Raw genomic sequence first — 18,537 nt, 5'->3', positions numbered from 1 at the left:
TGCTTAATCTGTCCGTATTTTAATGTGTACAAGAGCAGCAAGCCTTAATTCACTGGTAAGTATACCAGCAGTGTGGTTTACACCCACTGTCCTGATTTTAATTTGACATTATTTTAACCAAAAACTGCAGTGCAGTGAGTGTCCAGTGCATATTGATATTATTGTTAGAAGAGATAGTATAAATACTGTAAGCACTGTTATCCAGTAAATGCCCTATACACAATACTGCATGGTGCACTGTAGGCAGTACTTTAGACTCTGCATTATACCTCTCTTTATTAGTACGCATTATACCTATCTTTATTAGTACTGCTTTGTCCTAGTTTTCATTCATTATCCCAAGTCTCCAACACCAAGCTGTTCAATTTTCTAAACTTTGTCCTCCTAAAATTTTCACCTCTAAATAATGAGTTAATCCTTTGGGCTAAGTGTTTGATAGTTTGTAAACTGTGATTCATCAGTTGGGTTAAATTGTTCTGCAAATTGTAAACTGGGATTCATCGGTTGGGTTAAATTGTTCTGCAAATATTTATTATAAAGATCAGTAGTTATAATTATTTTTATCTTAGTTTTAAAAACTTAGGACTGTTAGGGCACACTTCCAGAGACAGGGTTCTGCTTCAGGGATTTTTCTTGAGTGAGAGGTGGAAACTGGAACCTGGTAGCTAGGTGGGAACAGATACAGGGAAGTTATAAATCTCAGGCAGAAAGCAATATAACTTGGGGTCAAGAGCTGCTTGCAAGCATTTAAGGACCATCTACAGTGTCACTCAGGATCACTGGAGATGGGTAATATGGTAGCTTTAATACCCACAGGATATTCTATTAAAAAAAATTATTTATTTATTAAAAAAAAGTTGTATATTTCCAAAAATGTAGTACAACATAAATATATCACATAAGCTTAAAAATACATGTTTGTTATACTATGCAGCTATATTTACAAGTGGACTAAAATTGTTAAGCAAAGGGCCAATGTTAAAAAACAGTTTTTAATTAAAGTATCCTTTTCCATTAATTTACGTAAAGCACTTTTAATACAAAAATTAAGCTGGCTGGATTAACTGATGCAAAATTATGATAAGCATTTGATTTTTTATAACTGTACACATTATCAGTCAAACTAAACAATAGCTATGCAAAATAACCTTTGACAAACTTCATTCAGCAAATATGATATCAGTTCTTACTATATTTCAGTTATTGTATGTATTTTTACAGTACTAGTCAACTTTCCTATGTACTATGTGAGTGCAAGAATTTTGAAAGTAAACAAGTGCAAAAATATTCACTTCGAGAATATAGTTGTAATGTAAAAGAGAAGGAAATAAAAAAAAAAATTACAAATAAATCAATATTGCTTATGCTTAGAAACCCTTCAGACTAGTGTAAGAGTGAGCTGTGCCACAAGAGGTGTTGAAAATCTTGGAGCTCTATATTGCATTGCGTATTCACAGGATTCTTGTTTCTCTATGGTTAACGAATGTAGGAAAATCTAAACAATACGTACTTCGGAGAAAAAATGCAACTATACAGTACAAGTTTAGCCTCTTGTGCACAAATTCTTACAGTAACACCACCATTAATTAACCCTGGACTTATCCCAATTTTCCATTTTTTAGGAATTCAGAAGTCCAAGCAATATTCTCTGATAAACCACAATTGCAGGATTGAGGGCATCTGTTTCAATGCCAGCTCTTTACACTGCGCATCAACAGTGACAGATATTTAATAACGAATGAAAATCCTGAAATCCTGGTTTGTCAGGACATATTAACTTTACTAGGAAGGCACCATGTCCTAGGCCATCCTGCCCGTAAAACCAGGTAAGCGGCCTTATTTATTATTTTTTATTTTTTATTTTTTTTAGAAATCTTCACGATCCTGGTATTGCACAGTAATTTACACCATGGTTAATCAAAAGCTGGCTTCCATTTTTGGGGGAGGGGACAGATATGGAAATGCAATAGTGAACACGACCCTCGCACAATAATCAATACTGGAGCAAGCAAGCATAAGCAGATCTTTATAAATATTGCTTTGGAAGACTATGATCAGTATTTTTTACATTGTAGTTAACCACCACTAGAAAATAATGGCTTTCTTGTGTTTTCAAATGTTTCTGCTCATCTTTTGGTGTCTTTAATGAAACATACAAGTCATACTGTCTACTGCACATGAATTCAAAATTGAAATCAAGATCAAGCACCCGTTAACATATCACAACAATGGTAACACAAGAATACATTCTGCGTTTTCAAGGCCATTTGTGTCTTGGTTTGATAACTGTGACTAGCCAAGACTAATGTTAAGTTTAGTTCTCATACCAATTGACAATTTCCATTATTTAACAATATAATTGTGAATGGATCTTTATAGCATGAAAACTAAAAACCAATCTTTGTTCACTGTGACTTTATAGTGATATACAATACTATATACAATTTCACTGATTTAGCTACCATATATTTACATCGAGATCATATTACAGTACTAAGTAATTTACATAAAATAAATTGGGTATCAAATAATAAATCTTGTAATGTCAGTGGCACACACCATGAAGAAAGAAAACCTAGTTTCCAAGCCCACTGTAATTACTCATTGGTGCTTGCTCCAAGTATTGTTATGTTTATAAGCCAAGTCAAGTACAAACACAATTGAAAGCTAAATATTCAGTACAAATAAGTAATGAATGCAGAACTGAATTAGTATACTGTACTCACATGACTGACTACATGACATTATCTATAAACAAATTATCTTCAGTTAAAAAAAATTAAGAACCCAGCATAGTCAACAGTTGCCTGAAGGTTTTGTTTAACAAACATAATTTATTGCCAGCATTACAAGATGATGAAAGAAAACTGTTGTGATCACTGACAGTAGGACTGTAACCAGGATACGTGACAGACTCCTGAAACTATTTTAACCGAAGAAATTTGAAGGAATTAGTCTTTCCTTTTAGTGGGTTAGTCAAGGAGAGCAACATACAGCATAGTGATGAATGGCATGATAAACCAAAGTAATTTATCTTGAGAACTTTCTTTTACACACTGTACGAACAGTCTGAAGCCATTCTTAAATAAGCTGAGAAATTCCAACATCTGCAACAACCACCACATGAAAGAGTGAGAGACATGATACGGACTATTTTTCTCCCTCTAAGTAGCAGTTTTGCAAGATAAAACAAAAGGTTATTACATAAGTACATTTTCTCATACAGACTAGATAACATCATGAGGCCCTAACAGGGACAAAATATACATACAATCTTTGGTATTTCTCAACTAGATATACAAAAAGGACTTCTTCACAACATCAATATATGAACATTGTGATACAATATATTTCTTCATCTTATAACATGGTTCTTACTAAAATAGCTGCTGACTTTAAATGGGTTATATTATACTGTACATCTCACCTCTTGAAAAAAAAATTACAAAATGTCTTTCATTCAACATACATACATATACACAAACAAGCACTTATCATCACAAATTTTTCTATGTCACTATAAAGTACTGTCAAAACACATTCTCTTGGTCACTGAGAACTAGGGAAAGATCCATGTCATGTTCTTATATTACCCTGCATTTCCATATTGCTGGTTCTACTTGACCTGCTCAGCACTTCCTCATCAGCAACACCCCCACTACCCTTCACATGATCATCACTTCCACTCTCAACATTTTCTGTCAAATGTGCGAGAACTGACTTTCCCCGGGATTCTGATCCCACAAATTTAGCATAATCATCTAAACTTGGCATAAACTGCGCAGTCCTTTTCCACCCTCGCTCTATATCACTGCCCGGTGTGTTCGATTCCAATCCTACTCTACTACGAGAGCCAGAGCCATTTATTGGTACTCTGGCTGCCAATACTGTTGGACTATAACTCTCAGTGGGTGAAGGAGTCCTGTGTGTAGTGTTTTCAGTTTCATGTGTTGTTTTGCCACTGAGGTGTAACAGCCAAATACGGTCCGTTCTGGCAGTTGTAAAGTGCTCTGCTGATGTAGAAATGTTCAAGACTGGTATCCCAGACCAAGTGGATGAATTTGAAAAATTCAAGACAGGAGTTCCCGTTCCCGATGAGACAGTGAGGAGAGGCCTATCGCAGTTCTGTTCATCGCTGAAGTCCCCGCACGTGTCCCTGCCATCACAGACGCTGGCAACTGGGATGCATCTTCCGTTCCTGAAATGTGAAAATCTGTCAAGTCTTTACCTTAGGACATGGGTTTGTCATCTACCAAGGAAAACATGAAGATACCTTAAAAATCATGAAATAAGGCAATTTGAATGTGAAAAAACATTACCTTCACTGGAAAATTCTTGATAATTACAAAATTTACATTGTATATGTTGTGTTCCTCCAGTGCTCCTATTTAGTGTTTCCTATGAGTTTTCCTGTTTTTGTGTCATACATTTTGGACAAATTAAAAAAGTAAAATTATACTGAAGTGTTGTCATCATGACTACACTAAATATGAAATGAAATGAAAAAGGGCCAAAAATGTTCATGCATCGGGTCCCAAATGTGACGTTGCCTACAGTGAGCCTTAGAAGGCACAATAGCCAGTACTATACTACTAAAGGGCCTTAGCAGTGCCCCTTTTGCTCCCTTGCCCTATAGCTATTTAACTTGCTCAACTTTGTCTTGTTCAGATTTTCATCCTTCATTCAAGAACAAAACCTTCCCACCAGCCCTACGAGAGACTAACTGTAGTGTTTCAAGATAAAACATATTGATGAGCTTTGTGAAAGAATGAGCATTTATGGACTAAAAATGGAGGAATGACCATGGAATGATAACCAATGCATTTGAGCTCCACTAAGTCAGTCATTAGTATTAACTAATCATGTGTCAACACTTGATCTGCCTAGGAAATGTGAATTCTGTCATAAGACCATGTGAAATTGTGATTCTACAATATGGGAGCCATAAAAAGTGATACAAAATAGCAGTCTGTGAAATTTAGTATCTTTTTATTGATTCGTGATTAAATTATGATGGTGATGGTTGTAACTAACTTCAAAGTAGCATAATAAAACTAAAGCAATACTAATTTGTAAAAAAAAAATTAAAATTTTATATATATAATGCATTAAGAATAAAGTTGTTTCAGCTACTGCATATCACTAATATTTATCACGAATATTTCTGTGTGTTACGGTTAGAAGAAAACGCACAATATACACACAAGTGAAGTAGATTTATGAATATATAAATTGAAAATTAAAGCACTACAGTATTTAGGAAATACATTTTGTAATTACAGTAAAGGCAGTTTTATAAACACATTTTGTAAATACAGTAAAGGCAGTGTTATAAACTAACATAAGAATGAAAACACATTTGCTTGTAAGACTCACTCAAATTCCATAAATTCCCACCTACAGAGAAGTACGCAACACCATAAATTACGTCTCTGAAATGACTCTTCCCTTCCTCACCTGCATTGATGCTCGTTGGTTTGGCACCGTCCAGCACATCCAAAGGGTTCATCTGACCCGTCTCTACAATCCGGTAACCCGTCGCAGAATTGCTGCTTGGGGATACACTGACTGCTGCGGCAAGTAAACTGAGTGTCAGGGTTGGGGCACACTGAAACACACACAGGTACCCATAAGACATTGAGAACCAAGATCCGCAACTGAGTGGTATAGGGATGAGGTTTGGAAATTGTGGTTGACTGTGGTAGTGGAGAGGTCAGGGAACAAATTAAAAACAAGAACAGAAATAGCCAGTTAAAAGTGTTAGAGTGCATCAAATTACTGCTTATACTGGCTTGAACTTTTTTAAAAGTTAAAAAGTAAAAAATGAGAAGATATTAGTAAAAGAAAATGTATTTTCATGCAAGCTTTATAACATAATTACCATTTCATACAAAAAATTAAAATTTTATCATCAAAACTTCAACATGATTAATACTGAACTTTCTAAGAGTGCGGGTGATTAAAAATCTTACCTCCCTTTGCTGGGTTTTAGAGAGACAGGACAGCAAGACCACATGCAATCAAACACATGCAAAAAAAATATCAGAGGAAATCAGTCAGAATGGAGTCATGCACAAAAATTCAAACCTAAAATGAAAAGCCATGCATCAAGTAATCATCACTCAAAAAATGAAATGGCACAAAAAGTATAAACATTGGTGTTTCAAAAACGAAAATTCCTCTACAATACAACAGCTACAATAGTCAGAGTAGGATCTGCAAGGGTACAATATGCAGGGAAGGATCTTCGGAAAAGTGGGCGAATCTCTTAGTTCTCAAAGCCTGATGTCTGGTATCGCTGGGTGTGTCTTGGTCAATGCTAAACAAATTAACAATAAATGTAATTTCACCTTGTGATGGCCATAAACAGCATCCTACTCAAGAACAGGATATAAGAAATCATCAGTATTTTACCTGATATCCTACAGTGCAAAAAGAGTGAATTACAATACAAGTTGAAAAGTGTGGTGATTGAGATAAGCAGACAACTTGTGAAATCCTGCAGCAATGAAGATATAACAGCTTTGGCTGATCTACACAAGATTTACTTCTCACTTACTTGAACTACACTCATACAATTCACATGAATTATTTTTCAAGGTTCTATTACACAAACAGATTTTTTTTTTTTTTTTTTTGTGTAGATCATTTCAACTATAGGCTCAACAAACTTTGGTGCAAATCACTGTCAGATTTGTGGAAAAATAATAATGGCAGCAGCTTGTTACTTACATGTTGTGCAATTGACTTCGTCAGAGCCGTCCCAGCAGTCCATTTTACCATCACATTTTGAAGTAATAGGTAGGCAGGAAGTATTGTTGCCACATTGAAATTGATCAATACTGCACTCTGAAACAAGGCAAATATTCATCAATATACTGCATTTTATCTGTAAAAAAGTCATTAGTTTATCTTAAAATAAGTTATGTTTATCAGTTTATCTATAGATAGTGATATTTAGATTATTTCAAACAGGACAGCATTGTCTTAAGTCTTTTGCTTGTCCAAAAGTGCTGTAAGAGTTTAATTTTCATCATGAAGCCTCCAGAAAATTGTAAAAGTATTTCTCAATTTTGCAACAAAGATGAAAACTGAAAATTATACTTGACAAGAGCATCAAAACATCAAGACATTAATCAGAATGCCAATTCAAAACTGGAAATTTCACAAAAAAAAAAAAAAAAATGAACAGTACACAACTAGCAGACATTTAATGTATAGCATTCCAAATAAACCCATTACAAGCATCTATAATAAAAATGAAGCACATCCACCATATAAAACTAACTAAAAATATACAAATATAAAGTAGTAAATATGAGAAAGCAATACAACATGCTGATTTTTAGATGCAGTCTTCAAGTAATGTACATTTAAATTTAACAATTACTTAACACATGGACAGCTCTTCTGTTTTCATCTCCCCACTACTTCTCAAAAGTTGATTCTGTTGTTTAAAAACTGAGCGAGAAATGCAGTTCACAATTACAGCGAGGTGAATGACCACTCTCTCTTCACAACAGCACCATTTCATGGTATTGTAGTTGCAAGAGGAAACCTCGACAAACCACAAGTGAGTGAGTTGAAGTCCTTCTTAAGTTTACCTATCAGTGTACTGGACTGTCATGGCATTCTCATACACAGTACAGTGACTTGAGGTGCAGAAGAGCAATAAAATTTGCTACAAAACTTACGACAGTGTTGTTCGTCACTTTGATCATAACAGTTCATGTGACCGTCGCAGCGCTTAATGTGGGGTATACACAGGCCATCAGCACAACGCCACTCATCATGCAGACAGAGTGATGCACTATGGCACTGGAAGGCTCGAGATCCCAGTGCCTGGCATACCTCAGAGTCTATAGCACAAAGGCCACCACAACCTGAAAAAATGTTTGTCTTTTTTTTCTAACAATTCTCTTTTGCCTTTCTTTCCAAATCTTTCCCAGAAAAAAAGTCTGGTTGGACCAAAGTGTTAGATTTAAAGTATGAGGAATTAAATTCAAACTACTCTGTAGTCACCTTTTTTTTATTTTTAAATCTTTCTTTTTTAATTTCTGGATTAATCTCAGAATGGGACAACAGCATTATTAGTCTCCACCATTTGCTATGGCTTTATTCCTTTACGTACTGAGTTAATGTACTTGCTAGTGCAACTTTCAAAAAATTATGTTGTTCACACAAGATAATTTTGAATAGTATAATGGCAATTATGAAAAAACATTTAAGACATAAGCTCTGGTAGCCTCTGCAAATTCTAAAATAAAACAAAAGTACCACGAAAACTCTACCAGCACATGACTATCACGGTACAATTCCATTTAAAGAGAGATCGTGAAAGAGCTTACCTGTTCGGTCCCCTGAATCCAGTGCCGTTCTGCAGGTGGGATACGGTTCCCCTTGTAATCCAACACAGACTTCGCCAGGGAGACACAAATCACAGAGTCGCTCTGAAATGACATTTACGTGCAAACAATTCAGGGCATCACAACATCTTTCCAATCTTTAAAAGCTTCTCATCTTAAAAAAATATCTTGCAAGCTTTGAAGACTTCAAAAAGGTTAAAATACAAAAACCAAATTATTACAGACTTCAAACTGCTTCATTACTTGCCTTTGTCTAGAGGCTTTCAAGCTGTGGATAAGAGAGATCCTATTCTGTATTACTGTCCTGTATTATACAGGTACAGAACATGTGTGTAGTTTGGCATTCAAACATTACAGAACAAAATATAGTTTTACTCTCGCAAACATACCTGCACCCACATCACCCAGACGGTCTTCTTCCCTCTGCGGCTGTTCTTCAACCTTCCAGGGGGTGGTGGTTGTCGTAGTGGTGGTGGTGGTTGTCCTCGAGCCATCCTTATTGTTGATGTGAGGACACTGGCACGGACGACTGTCCATTTCACCACCCGAACCTTCCAGCTGACCACCCATGCCAGTTGGCAAGCATGGCTCAATGGTGCTGATGATCACGCCGCGACCAGCATCCATGTGGCACTGTCTGGTTCGTATCTGATCGTACTGGGGGGAGCAGGGGAAGCAACTAGACCAGGGACCCCATTCGCCCCAACCTACGTTTAGATGAGGTATAGTGTTCGAGACTTCCACGACCGATGTCGACTGCTCCTCATCTCCCTCGGTCGATGGAGGCTGGGTGGTGGATGACACTTTAGAAGAATCGACGGCAACATTGGTGAACCTGATGGACGTGACATCGATGGAGTACTGGCCAAGCCAGTCGTTCCCATGGCGATTGTGGAGGCCGCGGAGGAATACTGACCCTAATTTAGAAGCTGCTCGGACGTCTGCGACGTTCAGGAACAACTGAGCGTGTACAAGTAGGGAGCCCTCAGCCAGGGAGACGACTTGGCTGTGGTTATACTCGCGTGCCCAGACGGACCCAAGGAATAGTGTGTCAAGCTGAAGAAGAAAATACATTGACATTTTAAAAAATTATTTTTGGCTATATGTAACTGAGAAAATTCATTGTTAACTATTCTGTCTTTTCAGTTCAAAATCGCAGGCTGTAAAATATCTCGTAAAATATCAAATGTATAGTTTACTGGATTGTGTTTATCTGGTAAGGGTAATTTTTAAAAAAATGGTCATGATATACAGCTAAGCAATGTATTAAAGTCAAACCCTATTGACAATAAAATGGCATAAACCAGGGTCATGTATCAAACTACTAGTTTGAGTTAACGAATTCACTTCTGTACTGATCAATGAACTAAACCTAGTACATGCAATGTTTTAAAATTCTTTCAAATTTGCTCGAATAGAATTTATAATAAAACTGACCCCGTAGAAGGTACTGCCGTCAGTGTACCTCATGGAATGCACTGTAGGCATTACTAAAGGTTCTTTGCAGCGTCCCTTTGGCCCCTAGATGCAACCCCTTTCATTCCTTTTGCTGTACCTCCATTCATATTATCTTCTTCCATCTTGCTATCCACCCTCTCCTAACTATTATTTCATAGTGCAACTGCTTTGAGGATTTCCTCCTGTTATACCTTTCAAACCTACCTACTCTCAATTTCCTTTCCAGTGCTGAATGACCTCACAGGTCCCAGTGCTTGGCCTTTGGCCTAAACTCTATATTCCTATAATAAAATTGAAATTTTCATCACACAAACAAAAGAGTAAAATGTCGAATGAAAGTATATTTAGCTGAACAAAAAATTGCAGCATATATGGGCAACAGAAAATAATTGCCCAATGACTTCAATACAAAATGAATTATTTTAACATGGTAAATAAAAGAGATTTCCCAGGAGGAGTTCTCTGTGGGCCGTGATGTTAAATATACTGCGGACCTTCTAGTTTATTTTGATGTCCATTTTTCCTACTGCCAATTATAAGTAGTCTGGCGACCTTTCCATATTGTGCCACAAAAACGTCTGTATCAACTTCAGCAACGCCTTTATAACATACTTCAGAGAACGTCACAGTGATTTACAAACCTTCGGACGATGATAACTGGAGAATGTCTACGTTTCTTACTACATTATTCTCATCCAATTATTTTGTTTGCCTTTTCGAAAATTAAAAATGCTTCCAATGAGTGTAGAATGATATAAATAATTTAAACATTTTTTAGTTGTACATACCAGTGCCACAAAGTGGTAGCACTAATAGGTCTAAGACTAAAATCACAAGAAGCCATTTTCCTTTAGTTTTGCTGCATACCTTCAAGTTTTCTAAAACATTCTTAAACTTAATTTTCTGGCAGTGTCTCTGTTGTGAAATCACGACTATTAGCTCGAAGAACTTCAAGCTTAAAACCCCACAAAATAATTGTCCTATTTTCTTCAAGTCTGAAAAAGAAAAGCTTATTAAAAAATAAAGCCTGTGTTTAGACCTGGATTCACTAACCCGTCTGACTGTAAGGGCGTCACTGAAACCCATCACCACTTGTACCAAAACTGTATGATCTGCAAGTTTCTTGGGGCATCCATTTTAGTCTGTCCTTCCTCACTTTTTTCTACCCACCCTCAGATCTTAAAAACTACTCAGGCTAGAAGGCTGCAAATTGGTATGTTGATCATCCACCCTCCAATCATCAAACATACCAAATTGCAGCTCTCTAGCCTAAGTAGTTTTTATTTTATTTAAGGTTAAATTTACCCATAATTGTGCTTCTGACAACAATATAGGATAGGCCACCACCGGGCTGTGGTTAAAGTTTCATGGGCCGCGGCTCATACAGCATTATACCGAGACCACCGAAAGATATTTTCAGTGGCCTTGACTATACGCTGTACAAAAAACTTGACTGCGCCGTAGAAACCTTGGCACATTTTTTACTTGTTTAGGATGAGATCGCTAGCCCCACAGCCACGTCCCCATACCTCTTCTGATAACTAAAACAGGGATATCTGATTACCTCTCTCTCTATGGAGTCCGCCATGGCCCTGTATTCCTCCGAATGTGGGTCCTCCAGCCCTGACCAGAAGTTTTGGTTAGTGATTCTGAATTCTCCTTCCACCACACTGCTCCCTGCAAGAGAAGAAACGACATGGGTTAAAAGGTATTTTTTTTTTTTACAGTTTTGAAGAACACTTAATTAAAATAGGTAATTACTATTCTCTGTGTATAAGAAAGAACACTAAATTACAACATTCTTTTATATTGTGTTAAATAGAAGAATATTACATAACATATATATAGGCTACATATTATGTGTACATATATGTATGTATAAAATTACATACATATACATATATATATATATATATATATATATATATATATATATATATATATATATATATATATATATATATATATATACACACTATACAGATCTATTTATATAATATATATATATATTATATATATATATATATATATATATATATATATATATATATATATATATATATATATATATATATATATATAGTATAGTATAATATAATTGTGTGTGTGTAGTGTAGTGTATATGTGCGCGAGAGAGAGCGAGTGAGTACGATTACCAACCAATTTCATCCTCATCACATGCATCTTATCTCCAATTACGCAATCCTATTACAGCACATAACTTCCTACTAGGCTACGCTCCCCCCATTAGCAAGATGAGCTCTGCGACGAATATTCTAATTCACACAATAATTTCTATGTGCCTTAATTTCAAGTTAACGCAGCGTAGACGCGCGTACGATTAAAATTAGAAAAAAAAAGTGGAAATTCATTCACATCACTGCTGAAGACAAGCGACTTCCCAAGCGAGCCCTGTTTGTGGGAGGAAGGGAATAACGAATGAATAAAAAGCAAAAGCAAATCAAAATCGAATAAACATACAGAAGAAAGAACAGGAGGCATTTACGTGAAATGGTAAATTTAAATTCAACAACATATCCCATCCGGTACACACACACACAACCATTTCACAACCGCGAAATGAAGTATATTCTAAATATGATAATTATCTAAGTTGTAATTGTTTACCCGTTATAATCACCTGTTTACCTTCCGCCTGGCTGAAGTATATCAAACGTAAACCCCATTCTCCCCGGGACAAACGCCCCCGGGAAACTGGGTCAGATCCACAGGGGCAGAATAATACGCATAGGAGGAGGTGAAAAAGAGTGGATGACCCTTTTTCAGAGCTCTTTGAAAGACATGTAGATGTTTGGGATTACTCGGTTATGTCATTAGGGTAATATCTGATGCAAATGTTTGATATATATATATATATATATATATATATATATATATATATATATATATATATATATATATATATATATATATATATACATATATACATACATTGTTTGCCTGACCAACGTCTGTAAGGTATATCTGCAAAGGCTCAAAAACCAGCAACGAATTTACAGTCAGTTGAACAAACATAGGAGCAAATCAACAATAATCTCATCAAGAGACGGCAAACAAGCAAGGACATTTCCCAAGACGTGAAATCAAAAGGAGAAACTCTCCGTTGCATCACCGAAATAATAAGAATAAAACAAAAACTCTGCTCAGTATCTGCAGCTGCCACAGAAATCCCACTCACACACACAGTCGAGAGCTCAGAGCGAAGCATCACATTAGTGCATTACCGATACAATGGCATTCATAACAGCATTCTTTATTTCACCTCGTGGCCTTATGCAAATACGGCCTGCAGATAGATACAACCAGACAGCACAAAATGCATTAGCAGGATGAAATAACGTACCGACAAGCATTACTAATCACGAGAAACGAAGAAACGGAAAATGGCTGTTTTCCAGGTAAACACGTAGGTGGAAGAAGGGATGGGGGGAAGGGGTGGGTGGGGGGGGGGAGAACTTGCACAGTTTGAAGCTCTAATTCGGCCTTCCGCGTATGAATAATTAAAAAGGGAAAGTGCGATAGTACCGGCCTAATTATTCCAATGAGATACCGTCTCCCGCAGGAATACGACGTTGCCAAACAGCTGTAGGAGGCTGCCGAAGTATGGGGTGACTGTAGGGATAGTGGGGATTGACAGACAGCATGGGAGATGAGGGTTGGTAGTAGAGAGAAAGGTTGGTAGCAATGAATGCAAAGAAAAGTTGGTAGTAATGACGGTGGCATTGGTAGCACTGCAGATATAAGTTGGCAGCACTGACGGTGGGATTGGTAGCACTAAAGGTGGGTTCATACTTGATATTAATGAAGAAATGGGTAATAGTGGTTTTTTTTTCAGCATTGGTAGTGAAGGATGGTAGCAATGAATGTGGAGGCTCCTAGTAATGGAGAAATGTGATGGTAGCAGTGGAGGTAGAGTTAATGGTTGTTGGTAGCAGTGGACGTGGAGGCTGACAGCAGAGGGGAGTGACAGTGACGGCTGATATCCATGGATGGCAGTTGTGATAGAACGGAAGGAAAGTGGGGAATTGATAGCAGTTAAGGGAGAAATAGCACCAGTGGAGTAGACTGACAGCAGTGGATATGACGGCTGGTGTCTATACGGATAGCAGCAACGGATTGGTAGCAGTGAAAAGGACGGTTGGCAGCAATGGAGGTGGAAGCACCGGGTTGGGGGTACAAGGGGGTGTTTGGAGGTTGACAGCAAGATGGGCGGATACATATCTTTCATTCAAATTACGAGAACAGTATAAGAATATATAGTGAAAGTCAATAACATTGGCCCATTTCTATATAATGTTAATAAATGCAACAGCTGTCATTTACTGTTCTTCCCGTTTAGCTTGATTCTCTCTCTCTCTCTCTCTCTCTCTCTCTCTCTCTCTCTCTCTCTCTCTCTCTCTCTCTCTCTCTCTCTCTGGAAGATAACCAATGCAGAACTATAACACAAGCCTTTCATTTGGGCCAATAAAAAAAATTCTACACGCGAAAGTGATAAAAACGTACCAAAACCGATGAAAGAAAAAAGGGAAAAAATACTTTGCCTGCGATTTCTTCACATTTCCCGGCCCGTAAAATAGTCAGAAATATGCCTGCTCCTGACACAGGCTATTTTTCCCCCCGAGGAGAGGGAAAAAAGGAAAAAAAGAGGAAAAAATCACAAGAGTTTCCTTCTTTGAAAAATACCCCAACCTCGTCCCGGGGAAGACATTTATTTTCCATAACACGTATTCGCCATTTTTACCCCCCGGTAATCCTCGTATCATCTGCAATGAGAGAGAGAGAGAGAGAGAGAGAGAGAGAGAGAGAGAGAGAGAGAGAGTCATACAGTTCTTGCTCCCCGAAGGGCGGTAGTGCCGTCAGTGTACCTGACGCGATGCACTGTACGCATTACTAAAGGTTCTTTGCAGCGTCCCTTCGACCCATAGCTGCAACCCTTTTCATTCCTTTTACTGCACCTCCATTCAAATTATATTCTTCCACCTTGCTATCAACCCTCTCCTAACGATTACTTCATAGTGCAACTGCGAGGTTTTCCTCCTGTTACACCTTTCAAACCTACCTATTTTCAATTTCCCTTCCAGCGCTGAATGACCTCAAAGGCCCCAGTGCTTGGCCTTTGGTCTAAACTCTGAATTCTATTCCTACAGTTGTTGCTTGTCTCTCCTTTCGCAAAGGCAACTCAATAGTCAACTAACAACCAGGCATATAATTCATTGCTTTGGTCAACAGGGATATACGAATGGTTCAGCTGAGTAGGTCTGGCGGATAATTTCGTCGAGGTCATTACTCAGTAACTATACAGTAGAGTCCCTCGTCGAGGTAATACACCCCAATACCTATAGAAACCCTCATCGAGGTAAGAGACACCAATACCTATAGAATCCTTCGTTGAGGTAAGAGACAACTACCTATGGAATCCCTCTTCGAGGTACAAGACCACTACCTATGGAATCCCTCTTCGAGGTAAAAGACCACTACCTATGGAATCCCTCTTCGAGGTAAAAGACCACTACCTATGGAACCCCACTACCTGTGGAATCCCTCTTCGAGATAAAAGACCACTAGCTATGGAATCCCTCTTTGCGGTAAGAGACCACTACCTATGGAATCCCTCTTCGAGGTAAAAGCCCACTACCTATGGAACCCCACTACCTGTGGAATCCTCTTCGAGATAAAAGACCACTAGCTATGGAATCCCTCTTTGCGGTAAGAGACCACTACCTATGGAATCCCTCTTCGAGGTAAAAGACCACTACCTATGGAACCCCACTACCTGTGGAATCCCTCTTCGAGATAAAAGACCACTAGCTATGGAATCCCTCTTTGCGGTAAGAGACCACTACCTATGGAATCCCTCTTCGAGGTAAAAGACCATTACCTATGGAATCCCTCTTCGAGGTAAAAGACCACTACCTATGGAATCCCTTTTCGCGGTAAGAGACCACTATCTATGGAATCCCTCTTCGAGGTAAGAGACCACTACCTATGGAATCCCTCTTCGGGGTAAGAGACCACTATGGAATCCCTCTTCGGGGTAAGAGACCACTACCTATGGAATCTCTCTTCGGGGTAAGAGACCACTACCTATGGAATCCCTCTTCGCGGTAAGAGACCACTACCTGTGGAATCCCTCTTCGGGGTAAGAGACCACTACCTATGGAATCCCTCTTCGGGGTAAGAGACCACTACCTATGGAATCCGTCTTCGGGGTAAGGGAACACTACCTATGGAATCCGTCTTCGGGGTAAGAGACCACTACCTATGGAATCCCCCTTCGGGGTAAGAGACCACTACCTGTGGAATCTCTCTTCGGGGTAAGAGACCACTACCTATGGAATCCATCGTAGAGAATAAGAGGAGAATAACTCACGAAGACTCGAACAAAAAAATCTGTTAAAAAAACCCAACCACATTTTAGATGTCAAACTGCAAACAGTGTTTGGCTTGGAATTGCAATTCTTTCCCGTTCGTTATTTCCTCGTTCTATTCCTTTCCGTTTTTTCTCTTTCAAGTGCTTTAGTGAAAAAAAAAAACAGAAAAAGGTTTGCGTTATGCTTAGTTCACCTTAATAGTTCAAACTATAAATTGGGGATATTATTATTATTATTATTATTATTATTATTATTATTATTATTAGCTGTCACCATTCATAAATAACCACCTAAAATAAATAAAGATACTTAAAAATATCACTAAACAAGATTTGCCGGCATATAAAACTTACCCAAATTATAAAATATAACTGAATGGTTTGAAGTTTATTTGGAAAACTTGCACGTGATTTTCTTGTGTGTGTGTGTGTATTTATATGCATATATATATATATATATATATATATATATATATATATATATATATATATATATATATATATAATATATATATGTATGTGTGTGTGTGTGTGTGTGTGTAATTGTAATAGCCACAAGGCCATCTTAACTTTCTCGAATTCTTCGTGCTTTTTTGGACACGCATGTCACTACACAGCCTTAAGATCCAAGTGCAAGAAATATGAAGAAATTCTGATGTCCGGGAGCGGGAAACGAACCAGGGTCCCCTAATCAGAACGAGGTACCATTGGAGAGAGAGAGAGAATGAATTTTAGGTACGGGTAGGGCAGTAAGAGGATAATGATTTAGGAGAATAGAGAGAGAGAGTATGGCCATGGAAGTCCCTGCCCTTTCCCCTTTCTCCCCTCCCCCGCCCCTACTCATCCCCTCCCACCTTAAAAAATAAAAAGGAAAAAACTGCCTAATGAAGTTCGGAAGCAAAAGGAAGGGTCAAAGAAGCCCCTCAAAATACTGTCCTTCTTTACCTCCCCAATTACATACACGGGGCTCGCCTAGTTTGCACACATTATGGATACCTACTCTCAGAGAGAGAGAGAGAGAGAGAGAGAGAGAGAGAGAGAGAGAGAGAGAGAGAGAGAGAGAGAGAGATGATTCAGAAGCGAAAAGCGTCAGTGGTAGGTAAACGGCCCCAGGGTACGATATACAGAAGCATCTGCTTGGTTGGGTCACAGGATACCTCCTTGGGGGATACCCCGGGAGGATTAGCTCCTGGATACGAAATAAAAGATGCCTCTGATGAGAGCTTAATGTATTGTAATGTATGAGACGTATTTCACTCACCTCAGTGGGCCTCAGACGTTCTAAAACCGATAATTAACTGCAGGATATTGAAAGGTGCTTCATTTGAATCTCGCCGTATCCAAGAGCGTCTTCATCTAAACGTATGAATAGTACGTTAGGCCTACTCTTCCCACATCTTATGCAGAAATCTTTAATAATTGAACTGTACCGTTCTAGTGAAGGGGGTCTCCTTTCTACAGAAAAGGATTGGAATTCTCTTTCTGCTTATCTTTTCCCAAAAATACTGTCTCGTTCCTTCCTTGAGAAGGACTGTAACACTTCCTTTTCCTTCGGGCTTGGGCTAGGTTAGGTCACTAGGCTTCCCGTTCTCTATGGACTTGGAAAACGAGAATCTTTTGTTTCCTAGACGAAAAAGGACCTTAATTCTTACCGTTTTCCTTTTCAAAATAAAACACAAAGAGTCCATAAGCCTACAATGACCTAATTAGCAAGTTAACCTTACCTGAAGGTACCTTTCCACCTTACAAAGGACTAACGATAAGCAACTAATCAACATCAAAGAGAAGAAGAAAAAGAAGAAAAAACTCAATAGGCCTAATATTATCATTTCACCTTTCGGTTACTATGCTACGGTTTCCAAGTAAGTGGCGGTACATCAAAAAGTACATAAAAATCATGAAATATTCAGGACCCGGGAGGAGTTTGGGCGTTAGGGCCTCCATACAAGGGAATTATACGAGAACAAATGACTGTCGATTAAGAAGTGGGAGTCCAACGGAAAAATTCTCTCTCTCTCTCTCTCTCTCTCTCTCTCTCTCTCTCTCTCTCTCTCTCTCTCTCTCTCTCTAGTCTAGTGGTTCGGATGCTCGCTAGACAAAGAGAGAGTTCCGAGGTTTAAACCGGGATAACTTCGGCACGTTCTGTTCCATCCCAAAGTGTGTCTGTTAACCTTTGCAACGAACTATGCAACTGGCAATTAGTCGAGAGAAGCGTGGCAACACGGGGGGAGGAGGGCATGTCCACACGTCAAAGAAAAGAAAAGAAAAAATATATAAATTTATATATATATATATATATATATATATATATATATATATATA

The 18,537-nt window shown here is 38.1% G+C and overlaps 1 protein-coding gene across 6 annotated transcripts in view; it reads right to left on the bottom strand.

Moving 5' to 3' along the window:
• Positions 1–838: 838 nt before the first annotated feature.
• The window catches only part of LOC136834774 (uncharacterized), a 660,322-nt gene continuing 642,623 nt past the window's right edge, over positions 839–18,537 (bottom strand). Inside the window, exons 4-10 of one of the 6 annotated variants that reach the window (XM_067097409.1) lie at positions 11,389–11,501; positions 8,756–9,422; positions 8,349–8,450; positions 7,695–7,883; positions 6,733–6,849; positions 5,458–5,571; positions 839–4,198 (exon numbers count right to left, since the gene is read on the bottom strand). In XM_067097409.1, coding sequence (XP_066953510.1) covers positions 4,071–4,198; positions 5,458–5,571; positions 6,733–6,849; positions 7,695–7,883; positions 8,349–8,450; positions 8,756–9,422; positions 11,389–11,501 — 1,430 coding nt within the window. In that variant the 3' untranslated portion in view covers positions 839–4,070. Of the gene's footprint in view, positions 4,199–5,457; positions 5,609–6,732; positions 6,850–7,694; positions 7,884–8,348; positions 8,451–8,755; positions 9,423–11,388; positions 11,502–18,537 lie in introns of all 6 variants that reach the window. The other 5 variants (XM_067097410.1, XM_067097406.1, XM_067097408.1 and 2 more) reach the window with 5 other exon arrangements.

The sequence above is a fragment of the Macrobrachium rosenbergii genome, chromosome 54 (assembly GCF_040412425.1).
Source record: "Macrobrachium rosenbergii isolate ZJJX-2024 chromosome 54, ASM4041242v1, whole genome shotgun sequence".
NCBI lineage: Eukaryota > Metazoa > Arthropoda > Malacostraca > Decapoda > Palaemonidae > Macrobrachium > Macrobrachium rosenbergii.
This window is presented reverse-complemented; position numbering and strand designations above follow the sequence as displayed.